The sequence below is a fragment of the Somniosus microcephalus genome, chromosome 17, assembly GCF_052327205.1.
Source record: "Somniosus microcephalus isolate GS21.2 chromosome 17, FLI_Smic_1.0, whole genome shotgun sequence".
Lineage (NCBI taxonomy): Eukaryota > Metazoa > Chordata > Chondrichthyes > Squaliformes > Somniosidae > Somniosus > Somniosus microcephalus.
In genome coordinates, this window is record NC_141003.1 from 93202417 (window position 1) to 93217444 (window position 15028).

The 15028-nt window shown below is 43.9% G+C and overlaps 1 protein-coding gene across 5 annotated transcripts in view; it reads left to right on the forward strand.

The window, feature by feature from the left end:
* LOC147105924 (protein piccolo-like) overlaps window positions 1–15028 on the forward strand; it is a 917910-nt gene that overhangs the window by 762638 nt on the left and 140244 nt on the right. For all 5 annotated transcript variants that reach the window (XM_086010851.1, XM_086010854.1, XM_086010852.1 and 2 more), the window contains 2 exons: window positions 10480–10615; window positions 13150–13250. In XM_086010851.1, the coding sequence (XP_085866977.1) occupies window positions 10480–10615; window positions 13150–13250 (237 nt within the window). The remainder of the gene's footprint in view (window positions 1–10479; window positions 10616–13149; window positions 13251–15028) is intronic.

Below are 15028 nucleotides of genomic sequence, written 5' to 3' on the forward strand. Positions count from 1 at the left end.
ATCTTCTGTGATCATCAAAAGTGAGTATCCCATCACACTTACCTTCAATCTGCTTCCCTTCTCTTCTCATCACCAGCACTCTGCTTTGTAAGCCTGCTCTTCCACATCCCACCTTGCACCCTTACCTATCCATCTCTGTCTCTGTACTGAATCACTTCACCATCCTGCCTATGCACCCCTTAGACACCCTCTCACTGTTATGCATTGACAACAACTAACAATGCACAGGGAGCTAGCTTCCTCTTGGCCACTCACTCCATCTTGGTCTCTCTCTAAGCTTCTATGTTAGGGATTCTTCACACTCACTCCATCACTGTGGTTGAAACTCCGCTTGTGTCCCTCCTTGCAGGAAAAGATAGCCCACAATAAGTGGAAGAGAGCAATGACTGGAGGAGGAACATTGACAAGTGCTGAGGAGGCTGCGCACGAAATTGTTGGAGGTGGCGAGGATCTAGAAGTGGGCGATGGAGGGACAGGCGCACTAGATGAAGCTGGTGACAGAATAGAGCTTCATCCCTCTCATTGACATTTAATGATTGACTGCAATGGCATATGATGTTCATAGAGATTCACTTTGTATCATCTGCACAATAGGATGTGTCTGTTACATCAAAATCACAGCTCTAACTCTTGCCTTTACTCTCCCACAGGACCACTGCGCGCCCCCCCCCCCCCTCCCCACTGTCCAGGATGAACAGCCAGACAACTCCTTGGAGGAACCTGAAACCTCTGAGGGAGCAGCGTCATCAGGACTCAGCGCACCCAGCACCAGTGCAGAAACGCACACCTCGGCGGGGCCCTCGCGACTTAGAGTAGTGTTGTCATCTGGTCTATCACAGCTCACAATTGAGCATCAGCAGATGGTGGAGACAGCGACAGCAGTGGAGGGTCCTTGTCGGAGGTCACAGGAATCTCCTAGCTCTGCTCAGCTGCATGCAGACACTGTGCCTCTGGGGCCATCCAGAAAAAGAGCAGTTCGGGCACTATAAGAACAACTGCAGGAGCCTCTGGAAGGGTTTGCCTCCAGGGTAAGTGCAAGTGTGGAGAGATTGGAGGAGTCCATCTCTAACATCAGCACTGCCTTGGTGGAGGCAATGGCGCATGAACGCACCTTCATGGATAGAATGACAACCTCCATGGAAAGGCTGGCAACCGCCGTGGAGAAAATAAGTCACCAGAGTAATGAAAACATGGTGAGTGTTCAAAATAGATTGTCATCTCTGGAGGAGAAATGGGCAGCTATTGGGCAGAGAGACCAGAGCTTCAGGGATGTCATTTTCATGAGGCCTGCCAGTGCAGATAAGGGTCCTCATGGTCCCCCTGAAGTGCAGCAAGGTGCTCTCCTGCCACTTGCCAGCACTGAGGTGCGGCTGACTCATGAGAGGGATGTTGGTGGCAGGTACAAGGAAGTGTGGGCTCCTCTCCAAGCACTGCAGAGCCCTCGCTCAGAGACCCACTTTTTAGAGCCAACTGAGATGGCCATTTCAGCCCCTGCACAGCTGCAGGAAGAGCAGACTTGCAGAGCTCTCCAAGGCTCCCAAACCCAGAGGACGCCCGCCAAAGGCGTCTAAGCAGGTGCAGCATCCTAGTCAACAAGGTGCCTCCACGTCTGCTGAAGCCACAGGGGAAGCACCACTTAGAAGCGCGCGTAAGAGGAAGATAAAGCACATATAGTCACAAGGGAACTCACTTGGGTGTTTTGTCATGATTTTTCTGCTTCTACTTAAGAGTTTGCATTGTGATCCTTTTGTCAATGTAATAAAGAAAAGTGATGGCAAACAGTTGAATGTGTGGCCTATGTGTTCTGGGAAATGGCAAATGTACATTGAGGGCTCAGGACGACTTGCATTTGTAATGATGGTGAAAATGATAAGAAAGAACTGGTTATAGCAGAGATGAAGTATGACGTTGGCGGAAGGTCGCTTACAATTAGAGAATCATATGGTAGCCAGCTATGGTTGAAGAGTAAGCTTATGCGAATGTGGCATGACAGTGTGCATTCCCTGCTTGACGGGCAGCAGTGAACTGGAGGGATGCTGCATTGGTCACAACAGGGCCCACAAGGCACGCCCCCTCCTCATCCTCCTCCTCCTCTTCTTCCGAAGAAGATCTACGCTGAGCCACGCAGCTGCTGCTCCTCCAATTATGAAGACCAGGATGAGAGGACATAAATTTTTCCCATCCCGTTGCTATAGATTTCATTTGAGGCAAGAAGCTTGCAAGCGCACAGTCGAAGTGGCCTGAAATTATTCCAATCAGGTCACACTGCAGATGGCTGTCAGCTTGAACAGTCAAAGGTCAGTAGATTTGCAAAATCTTATCCCAAACCTCCAACAACAAAGTTGTTGCATTTGAATGTCAGCCATGCTACAGGAGCGCTTTTAAAGTGCTGCACCAATGACTACAAATCATGTCCTCCAGCAACTCATCTCCTTGCAGCTGGCCTGTTTCTGACAAGACGGGAAACAGGAGCCAGAAGCATGATAATGGGAAACCACTATCAAAATAGGATTAGCAAGGCAGTTAACAGGCTCTTAACTGCCTTACCTACCTGTCCCACCGGTTCCAGTCAGGTCAGTTTGGGAGTGGCTGACTCGACACTCACGAAAATTGCGTGGGGGCGGGTTGGGTATCTGAAGCCATTTTTTCCGATTTTCGCTGCCAACCCTCCTCCAAACCCACCTCCTCAGGGCTATTAAAATCGAGCCCAAAGTTCCGCGATACTTTGCACCAGTTACGCCAAGATCAGGGGAATTGCGCCGAAAATACAGCATAACCGAATGGAAACTCCTGGCCATACTTCATTCCTATTGACTTTGCAGAAATATTTGCTCACTTATCACTTTTCAAAAGTAATTAGAATTGTAACAACAAAGCACACATATTATACAATACAAACGCTCACAAATTAACAGCTGGATAGTGTCAAAATCTTTATCTCACAAAGAAATAAGTAACTACATCATAAAGTATTCTCATTCTCGCTATTGCTTTCATTTTCAAGATTGCAATTGTAATGTTATTACCATTTTGTCCATGATTAAATTAGTAAATTAGCCCAAGTTAGTAAAATAATTAGTCATAGAAAACATCCCATCCAGCCATCAATTTGACCAGAATACCACTTGTGCTAATCGCTGAAAATTGCAGTTTTGGCAAACTTAGGAGTGACTCGAGATTTATGAAACAATTTCTACCAAATCATGTAGCACTTATAAGTTGCTCATTCTTGAACAGTTATATTTTGGATTAAGAAATCTCTATGAGGGATGGTTTATAGATTGGAAATTTATACCAAAGCTGTAGACGAGGAAGTGGTATTTTACTTTAAAATTCTATGGGAGCAGATGGAAAATGGCCTGGTATGTTGGGATTCTGTGCTTGGATTAGGGATACATTTGTTTGGAATCAAGCTTCTATGAAGGCAGTCGCTATTAGTGCATGAAATGAAATGGGAATTAATCAAACCTAATTATATTACCAACAAAGTTTATTAAATCTCCTAACTGGAAGTGAGGTGCTTTACAGGCCACCTTCCAACCTACCCAAATATCTGACATGCTCTTGTTTCCAGGTGATCCTGGACACATGGGGGTAGATTGAGGAAAATCTCCATAAATAATTCTCATTACTGCATGATCATCAGATGAAAGTATCTAGGGGGAAAGATTTGTGTGCTTTGCACCACATGTTAGCACCAGGAGATGTTGCTGAAATGCCGTTGACAGCTATAAAGATAGCTGATGCCAATTCCAGCACCACACGCCATATTGGTGGTGCCGGTAGTGCTGCCAGTAAACCCTAGTGCCAGGGAGCTCGCCATCATAGAGATCGTGACGTCAGTGAGTGTGCAACGCTCACTGGATGCCTGATCTCCAACATTGGATTTAGTACTTACCTTAACGGCAGCGCAGAACAACAGGAAGAGCTGGCGTCTACCAGCAGGAAGCAGGCTGCAGCAGTGATATTTAAAGGCACCATCCCCAATCAGCTGTACCTCACAGGGTTTTACAGTTTCAGTGCCTGTATGCTACTTCCTGCAACTGAAACAGCTCTCTTTAGTTATTTCAAGATTTTTTGGTGACAGGGAGTGTTCATTCAAGTGCAAAAGTCACTCATTTGTTAAAAGCTTCTGCTCGCAACACTTCCTCACAGTCATGGGGGCTGCGGGATTGTGGCATTACCTCAGGAGGACGACAAGAACAAGGAGGAAGAGGTGGAGGAGGATGAGGAGGAAGAGGACGAGGAGGAGGAGGAACAGGAGGGAGGATGGAGGCAGCGAGACAATCGGCCTTCTGGACGGGCTGTCCATGACCAGCCCTGTAGCTCACCACATCCCCATCACACAATCTCTGTCTCACGCCGTATCACAGCATCCTCCTGGGCACAAAGGTGAAATGAGAAACCACAAAATATTCCGAACACCATTAATAAATTTATCTATAAACATATCACACATATTGCATGAATTCTAACAACTAATGACCTGTGTGCCTGCCATAGTTGAATAGCTGTCATTGTGTGCAAGGTGTGAGATGTGGGTGTGAGTGTTGCTAGGTAGAGATTGTTGGTGGGTGAGTGCTGGGGGTGTGGTACATTGAGCAGTGCGTGAAGCTTGCGGTATAGATGGTGGTATGTAGCATTTATTGAAGCCTTCACTCACCCTCACCACCTGTGTGAAGTCGGTAAACTTCCTCCTGCACTGTGTGTAGGTCCTGGGGATCACAGTGCTGCCCATGATGTGGTGTGCTACCTCCGTCCACATAGTCCGGCAGACTTGTGGCGAGGGCCACCTGCCAGTTGGCAGGTACAGGACTGCCTGCCTTCTCTCCACCGCTAAAACCAATGCCTCCAAAGCTTCCTCAGAAAACCCCTGGGCTCTCTCCCTGGGGGGGCAATCTGCCATCAACATTTGTAAATAAGTGCTCCTTCTCTTTATCCTTCTTATGATTGTTGAGGCAGCCGTACACCCAACAATGCTGAGAATGAGATTCTGCAGCATCAAGGCCCTCCCCTTTAAGCAGTGAAAAAAGCTGGTGGCAATTATTACTTGCACTACACCCAATATTGGTCCATCTTTTCAGTGTAACGCCAATGAGCTTGGGTTTTCAGACTAGATTTATGGCTGCAATTATTTTAATGAAGAGTGAGGACGAATTTTGCATGCAGTCTAGATGATTTTCACCCGGCGTTAATTCAACATTTTTAGTCTAAACTCTGCCCATTCCTGGCTATAATAAATTTCTAGCCCCTAGTGTCCTAGGCACTGGTGTGTATTCTATCATTTGCAAGTGGTTTGTGTAGGAACCATGATATCGATTAAGAGATTGATTAAGACGGGAAAAATAGAGTATGAGAGTAAACTTGCAAATAACATAAAAGCGGATTGTAAAAGCTTCTACAAGTATGTAAAAAGAAAAAGATTAGTGAAAACAAGTGTAGGTCCCTTACAGTCAGAAACAGGAGAATTTATAATGGGGAACAAGGAAATGGTCGAGCAATTAAACAAATACTTTGGTTCTGTCTTCCCGGAAGAGGACATAAATAATGTCCCAGAAATGCTAGGGAACCAATGATCTAGTGAGGAGGAATGAAAGGAAATTAGTATTAGTAAAAAAATAGTGCTGGAGAAATTAATGGGACTCGCCTCTCCCGGGAGATCACATGGGTTCGGGTGGGATGGAGAGTGATAGAAGATTTGAGGTTAGGATCAGATCAGCCATGATCTTATTGAATGGTGGAGCAGGCTCGAGGGGCCGATTGGCCTACTCCTGCTCCTATTTCTTATGTTCTTGTTCTTATGAAAGATGATAAATCCCCAGGGCCTGATAATCTGCATCTCAGAGTACTAAAAGAGGTAGCCATGGAAATAGTGGATGCATTGGTGGTCATCTTCCAAAATTCTATCGATTATGGAACAGTTCCTGCAGATTGGAGGGTGACAAATGTAACCCCACTATTTAAAAAAGGAGGGAGAGAGAAAACAGGGAACTACAGACCGGTTAGCCTAACATTAGTAGTAGGGAAAATGCTAGAGCCTATTGTAAAGGATGTGATAACAGGACACTTAGAAAATATCAACAGGATTAGACAAAGTCAACATGGATTTATGAAAGGGAAATCGTGTTTGACAAACCTACTGGAGTTTTTTGAGGATGTAACTGGTAGAATAGATAAGGGAGAACCAGTGGATGTGGTGTATTTGGATTTTCAGAAGGCCTTTGATAAAGTCCCACAAAGAGTTTGGTGTGCAAAATTAAAGCACATGGGATTGGGGGTAATATGCTGGCATGGATTGAAAATTGGTTAACAGACAGGAAACAGAGAGTAGGAATAAATGGGACTCTTTCAGGGTGGCAGGCGGTGACTAGTGGGCTACTGCAGAGATCAGTGCTTGGCCTTCATTGCAAAAGGATTTGAGTACAGGAGCAAGGATGTCTTACTTCAGTTGTACAGGGCCTTGGTGAGACCACACCTGGAGTACTGTGTGCAGTTTTAGTCTCCTTACCTAAGAAGGGATATACTTGCCATAGAGGGAGTGCAGCGAAAGTTCACCAGACTGATTCCTGGGATGGCAGGACTGTCGTATGAGGAGAGATTGGGTCAACTAGGCCTGTATTCACTAGAGTTTAGAAGAATGAGAGGGGACCTCATTGAAATGTATAAAATTCTGACAGGGCTAGACAGACTGGATGCAGGGAGGATGTTTCCCCTGACTGGGGGGTCTAGAACGAGGGGTTACAGTCTCAGGATACGGGGTAGGACATTTAGGACTGAGATGAGGAGAAATTTATTCACTCAGAGGGTGGTGAACCTGTGGAATTCTCTACCACAGAAGGCTGTGGAGGCCAAGTCACTGAATATATTTAAGAAGGAGATCGATAGATTTCTAGACACAAAAGGCATCAAGGGGTATGGGGAGAGAGGGGGAATATGGTATTGAGATAGAGGATCAGCCATGATCATATTGAATGGCGGAGCAGGCTCGAAGGGCCGAATGGCCGACTCCTGCTCCTATTTTTCTATGTTTCTATTTTCTATTGTGTTTCCATTATGATCATGCTTTCTGATTTGCCTGCTGGTAAACTTCATGCCATTGTTACTTTTTGGGTTTTATTTACTTTGTTCCCACTCAATATCCAGTTTCCATGTAGCCCTTCCTTGGGAAGAACAATTTTTATAGTGAATGGACTATATATAAAATGCTAAAAATTAATAATTGATAATAAGTGAACATATTTTTGTAATTTTAACTCAGTAGAACCTCAGTACTGTAGTACAAAGGGATCTGGGGGTCCTGGTGCACGAAACTCAAAATGTTAGTATACAGGTGCAGCAAGTGATCAAGAAGGCCAATGGAATGTTGGCTTTTATTGCTAGGGGGATAGAATATAAAAACAGGGAGGTATTGCTTCAGTTGTACAAGGTATTGGTGAGACCGCACCTGGAATACTGCATACAGTTTTGGTGTCCATACTTAAGAAAAGACATACTTGCTCTCAAGTCAGTACAAAGAAGGTTCACTCGGTTAATCCCGGGGATGAGGGGATGCACATATGAGGAGAGGTTGAGTAGATTGGGACTCTACTCATTGGAGTTCAGAAGAATGAGAGGCAATCTTATTGAAACATATAAGATTGTGAAGGGGCTTGATCGGGTGGATGCGGTGAGGATGTTCCCAATGATGGGTGAAACTAGAACTAGGGGGCATAATCTTAGAATAAGGGGCTGCTCTTTCAAAACTGAGATCAGGAGAAACTTCTTCACTCAGAGGGTAGTAGGTCTGTGGAATTTGCTGCCCCAGAAAGCTGTGGAAGCTACATCATTAAATAAATTTAAAACAGAAATAGACAGTTTCCTAGAAGTAAAGGGAATTAGGGGTTATGGGGAGCGGGCAGGAAATTGGACATTGTCCAGGTTCGGAACGGTCATGGCCCTGTGGGTAGCGGAGCGGGCCCAGGGGCCGTGTAGCCTGGTTCTGCTCCTACTTCTTGTGTTCTAATTCTGTGTTAGATTTCAGGAAGTGGTTCTATTCCTGTTCCTGGCTGGGGTGGAGATCACCTTTTACAGAAGGTAAGTACTGTAGAAAATATAGGGACAGAGTGATCTCCTGGACGAGTTTCGATCGACTAGATGGGTCGGAGAGGAATTTCCCAGATTTTTTCTCCCAAATTGGCCATTGGGCTTTTTATCTGGTTTTTCGCCTCTCCCAGGAGATCACATGGGTTCGGGGTGGGATGTAGAGTGATAGTAGATTTGAGGTTAGGATCAGATCAGCCATGATCTTATTGAATGGTGGAACAGGCTCGAGGGGCCGATTGGCCTACTCCTGCTCCTATTTCTTATGTTCTCTTATGTTCTTATGTTCTCATTCTATTGAAGTCATTGATACCAGGACTCATTTGGTAGGGTTAGAATCATAGAATGGTTACAGCACAGAAGGAGGCCATTCAACCCGTCGAGTCCATGCCAGCTCTCTGCAAGAGCACTTCAGCTAGTCCCACTCCCCCGTTGAAATCCAAGATCTCTCGAATTGCAAGGTAAGATTTATCCACTAATGCGGGAACAGCGCTGAGAAGTGACACATGGGCCTTCAACATTAAAACAGTTAACAAAGCAGTATTGCCAGTGTAACGGATATTACAGTACATACGAGCAGAGCATTGCCTGAAGGAGGGTGAATAACCAGGGCTAGGATGGTTTTTGACAGAGGCATAATACTCGTAATTGAATAGCTCTGACATTACAAGGTGTGTCTCACTGTACAACAATCTAACCTACCAAAACTCTAGATTTACCAAAACACTCTCAGCCTTGGCAATGCTCTGTTTGTATTTGTCGTGGTGTCGATGTTATGCCGGTAATGCTGCTGGATTTAACTCTCTGAATTTCACAAACTTGGCAGGTTGATTCCCAGCTCTGCTCCCTCATTTGGTACAATGAGGCCCTATGGTCAGTTCCAAGCTGCCATTATTACTACACTATATATAATGTACCTAAAGACCCAACACTGTGTTCTAATATATCTAAGGAATAAAAGCGAGTGAGTTATGCAGATTGCACCATCGACAGAGCAGTGATATCCTGAGGTTTGGGAGAGGTGCAAATTACTTTCTCTTTTATTCTAAATTAATTGCCAAACACCATTTTTATTTTTGACATCCTTTCTTTCATTTGTGATTTCTTTTTTCTCATTTTTTCCTTTCAATGCCAGTCAAGCCATCAAATTGACTTCACTTTTAATTTCTTATAAAAGTTTTAAACTGACACACTTGAAAAGACTTTGCAGATAGCTTTGTTATGATGTGTTCTTCACCTTTCTAACAACCTTACAGGAAACTATTTGAAGGTAAAGTATTTCTATCTCCAATTATTATAAAAAGTAACTCAAACTGTTCTGAATTATATTAGGAGGCTCCATAGAAGCTGCTTTTGTACTGCTGCCAATAATCTACTTTTACAGCAAGCGCACGTCTAATAAAAAACATAAATTTGAATGTCACCTTTACCGTGATATCTGGAACCCTGATCACAGAAGCTTTTGTATTTTAACCCTATTCCATTGACAACAGAAAACTGCCAGACATTTGATCAGGTGACTGCACGGTCATGGACTACATTGCAGAAAGCAGCTTTTATTTTTACCGAGATGTTCAATTATGAAAAAATAAATTAAAACTGTTTAAAAATAAAAATTAAATAGACTACTTTGAAAGAAAGAAGAGCAATTTTAGGAGTTCACTAATGGGAAAGATTGTGCTCCCATATAATCCACAATGTAAGAATTTCTCTAACCGCATTTCCCTCATCAGAAACGGCTGGTGCTCAGGCTAATGCTTACCACTATAAATGGTATCTGCCTTACTAAACATGTAATGTATTCCTTATATCTAGTATCTGCCTATATATATTATAAACATGTAACTTTTTCCAAGGTGAAGAAGGAGGGTCCTCCTGGTTTGGGGTAATGAACAGTCTCTGATAAAAATTAATTCAATTTTTGTAAAAGAATGTCAAAATGTTATTAATGTAAACTTGATAATATAAAAGATGATTTCAATTGAGATTTGTGTTATCAAAACTGAGATTGAGTGCTACAATGTTATGAAAAATATCACTCATTATTTGGAGAAGATTGTATTATACTATATACAGTCAAACTTAATTATTAAGAAACTGTGAGGATTTACATAGCATGCCTTCTTATCAGAAGTTTTAGCTTCGTTGCTGAGTGTGATGGAGCTTCATCAGGTCCAAAGGGTATTCCTGTTCAAAGGGGCGGTCTCTAATGACAAGGATCTGTTATAATGAAGTACAGTTGTGTTCCTCACATTCATTAGTGCCAGTAACCAACACCTTCATCGAGTTTTCAGACTTGCCTGTAACAGAAATGGATAAATTTCATGTCTGGCTGAGAGTGGTGAATGTTTGTATTTTGAGCTAACTGTGAAATAAACCATTGTTCTGCCCTCTATATAGCAAGGTCTACCAGTCACAGGACCGAGTCTTCCATCTCCACTGCCTCATCCATCAGCAGTGTTGGAAGTGGCTACAGTGTAGACAGCGAAGGCAGCACGACAGGAGGGGAATGCAGCGTGTTTGCTGCCCCTCAAATGTAAGTTAACTAAACATATTGAGTTTTAAATTAAGATGAGAGTTCTACTGTTTCCTAATGGGTTGTTCAGTATCTTGATACAGAATGGCAATGACCACTTTGTAAATCATAAAACACAATTGTAGCGGCATAAACATCAGACCCTTTTACAGATAAACATATTTCAAATAGCTGCTCTTATACTGCTTGATTAATAAAATTGCTTTAATGTCTGTTAAAAAAAGGGAATTAGTCTGACAGAAGTGTATAACTCCAGTAATTGTAAAATATCAGTGCTGTGTCTATCTATACTATAAACATTTTACTTATCATCCATCTTACGCTGAGCAACACACTTAATTTTATTAAAACTATGCATGCATGAATTCTATCTGTCATACTTAAAACTTCACACTGTCTATTACAAATTATACTTTTAAATAGTACAAAGAAACAAAGCTTTCGTTTGCAATGTATGGAAAGACTGTCCAGGGACAGAAACTGCCACAGCCACAATATCTGCCAGCTCTTCCTTAACCTCCCTGCAAACAAAGCCAGGGATCTGATCTCTAACCTAAATAGCAGTGAATGCAATCACTCAATGTTTAATTATCAGTTAGACTTTGCAGTCACAATAAGATGCACATCTACACTTTAGCAGAAGAGGTAAATAACCTGTCCTTTTGAAATAGCATGTAACTCAGACCTAGAGTGAGCAGCATGAAGGGAATTCACTAAATATAACAATCAATGCCATATGGTGCTGCTCTCTCTAAGCCAGTGGACAGTCTTCCATCTAGCACGCCTCAGTCACACTCCAGGCCTGACACCTCTAAATAACTCACTTTACAAAGAATTACATAGAATTTACAGCACAGGAAGAGGCCATTCATCCTATGTCGGTGTTTATGCTCCACACGAGCCTCCTCCCATCCCTCTTCCTCTAACCCTTTCAGCATAGCAGATGGTACAGATTAATATTTTTTTTTAATGATAGCCAAGCATTTCCAATTTCCAATCCCCAGCAGCAGAAAATAACCTAGAATTGATTTCAGGAGTCAAACTTTTATTTTTTAAATCGAAAGGCAGTGGAAGCTGCAATTGACCCACCTCTGATTGACCTCCTGAAGACGCAGCACTTACACTTCGTTGCATTAAAGGTGACCCCAAGTTATATAGCTGCATTTTATTGGTAGAATAATATATTGTGCGCTTTATTGTATAATGCTCCTTATAAACCAGTAGGAGGGATAATATCGGGTGACCCACGGAAGGGCTGGGCCTCCCCCTCCCCCTCCCCCTCCCTCTCGCCCCCTCCTCGCCCTCCCTTGCACCCCTGGGCGGGAGGCCGCTCTATTTTGTAGGCGGGGCTTCATTAACGTGCTGCTGACAAGCTGCACGTCATGAACGGGTGTCGCGTTGCAGCTCCCCGGCTCCGGGTCGGTGCAGTATCGGGTGGCTGACCCCCTCATTCCCCCCAGCAATTCTTCCCCCCGCCCCCCCATTCCCTCCAACAGAAAGGAAGGTCTGGGACGGCGATCACCGGGGGGCAGGGGAGCCCAGAGTGGAAGCACCCCACATTAACCCTGTGGAGCCTCAGGAAACATTTCCCCTCCCCTTTCCAGTCCCATAAAAATAATTTTAGACCTACCTTTTCAAGTGGCCTGGTGGCTGCCCCTCCCCACTTTCTCCCCCCTCATTTCCCTCCCAACTCTCCCCCCCCATTCTCCCCCTGCAATTCCCCCCCCCACGAATTCCTCCCTATTCTCCCGCCCCCCTCCCCCCCACCGAGGTAAATGAAACTCATCTGAACCGTCCAGTGAAAGGCCCGAGTTAAAATGGCAGCAGAGTTGGACTGCAGCAGTAAGCCGACCAATTTTAACTCCACAACTCGCATTATATAAAGGTTTGGTTTAAATGCTTTTGACCACAAACTACAGGAAATTCAATTTATTACTACTTAATTTGCAAAGGAACCCTTTCTCAGAATGTTTGTAATTCATACTGTAATATATTTATGCCTATGGTACAATATAGTACCAGTTCTGTAAAAGCATTTATAAATTGGAACAGTAATCAACTTTCAGCCATATTAATAATGAAACTCATCAAGCAATGTCGAAAAGGTCTGAGAAATGTTTTGAGTGACTTCTGATTTGCAAAGTGTTAAAGGATGGTCTACATCTTGCAGGAGTTGGTAAGATTCGATTATCAGCCTGCTACTTGAATCCATAATCCTGTAAAAGCTAAAGTGCCATTCTGTAGCCTCATAAACAGATACAACACTGAGACTTTGCTTTAATTTAAAATGGGTGAATTCGAAATCTTTCCCAAAAATACTAACATTTTGGAGTAAAAAATGTTGTAATTCTATAATTGTACTGGTGTCCAACTGTTGCATGAGTTCCAATGTACGAACACATACCAACTTTGGTACAGCTATCTGGTGTATATTGGCTCTAAAAGGTAAAATAAACTTTGAATATCTAGCCCACCATATTCTACTTGTAACTCTATAAAGTGCAACTTTTTTTCCTGTTCTTGCTTTTCAATAGGGATAAGATGAGCCAAGACACTGATATCACCCTGAAAGGTGAAAAGCACAAAGTGTCAGACCAGTTGAAGCAGCAGGGACTTGGCCTTGCAGAAACTGACGGTAAGATGCGAGTCCAATGAATAGATGATGGTGCCTTTCTGAGCTGTTAATACGGGATCTAGAGGGAGTACAGAGACTTATTAAATGTATTATCAATATATTTCTGATCATAAGAACTTAAGAAATAGGAGCAGGAGTAGGCCATTCGGCCCCTTGAGCCTGCTCCGCCATTCAATAAGATCATGGCTGATCTGATCTTGGCATCAACTCCACTTTTCTGCCTGTTCCCCATAACCCTTGACTCCCCTGTAGTTCAAAAATCTGTCTATCTCAGCCTTGAATATATTCAATGACTCCACCTCCACAGCTCTCTGGGGTAGAGAATTCCAAAGATTCACGACCCTCAGAGAAGAAATTCCTCCTCATCTCAGTCTTAAATGGGCGACCCCTTATTCTGAAACTATGCCCCCTAGTTCTAGATTCCCCCACGAGGGGAATCATCCTCTCAGCATCTACCATGTCAAGCCCCCTCAGAATCTTATATGTTTCAATAAGATCACCGCTCATTCTTCTAAACTCCAATGAGTGTAGGTCCAACCTGCTCAACCTTTCCTCATAAGACAACCTCTCATCCCAGCAATCAACCTCGTGAACCTTCTTTGAACTGCTGCCAATGCAAATATATCCCTCCTTAAATAAGGAGACCAAACTGTATGCAGTACTCAAGGTGTGGTCTAACCAACGCCCTGTACAGTTGTAGCAAGACTTCCCTACTTTTATACTCCATCCCCCTTGCAACAAAGGCCAATATTCAATTTGTCTTCCTAATTACTTGCTGTACCTGCATGCTAACTTCTTGTGTTTCAGGTATGCAGACACCCAAATCTCTCTGTACTGCAGCATTCTGTAGTCGCTCTGCATTTAAATAATATTTTACTTTTCTATTCTTCCTACCAAAGTGGATAACCTCACATTTTCCCACATTATACTCCATCTGCCACCTCACTGCCTACTCCCTGAACCTATCCCTTTGCAGACTCTTTGGGCTTGAATTTCATCGGGCCGTTGAGGTGGGATTGGAGGCGTGTGGGGGGTTAAAATCGCAAAATCAGGGGGCACGAACCCATCCTGCCCCCAACCTGCCTCCATGCCCGTTTCACGGGAGGCGGGTACCCAACCTGTGATGGGAGCCGCCTCCCCGAGGCGGGAAGGGGATTAGTGCCAATTAACTGCCTGTTAACAGGTAGTTTTTAGCCTAAGCCCTATTTTTATCCCTGAAGTGTGGGCTTCCCGACGGCTCCAAACCACGCCAAGTTAGCGAGGCGGACTGTCAGGCTGAAGGGCTGGGAGGGTTCGAGATATCCGGTGTTCAGGTGAGTAATGGGTACATGAGTGCAGAGGTAAGTGTGTTTGGTGTATGTAAAGTGTTTAAATAAGTTTTACTTACCTTTACTTAATAATGCAGCCTTCCTTCCTTCAGGTCTCGGGAGTCCCTCATCTCACCGGCACAGAAAGCAGAATGGCCGCGAGCTGTCAAAATCTGCAGCCTCTGCTTTCTGTCCTAAAGAGATCTCTAAATCAGTCTGAGAGGAACTTAGAGTACAGATTGTCAGTGTTTGACAGCTTCAAAGAGCTGTCAAATGCTGATATTTCATCTGTCAAAAGCTCTTGACAGATGAAATGTCAATCTCTGACGTCACCTGTTGCCGGGTGGTCCTTAATTGGCCTGCTGAGCCCACTGGGTGGGCTCAACAAAGTCAATCAAGGGAAAATCGAGTGGGTTGGCCACAACTCGATGGAGGCGGGACTACAACCCCAAAAGTGGGAGTCCCGCATCC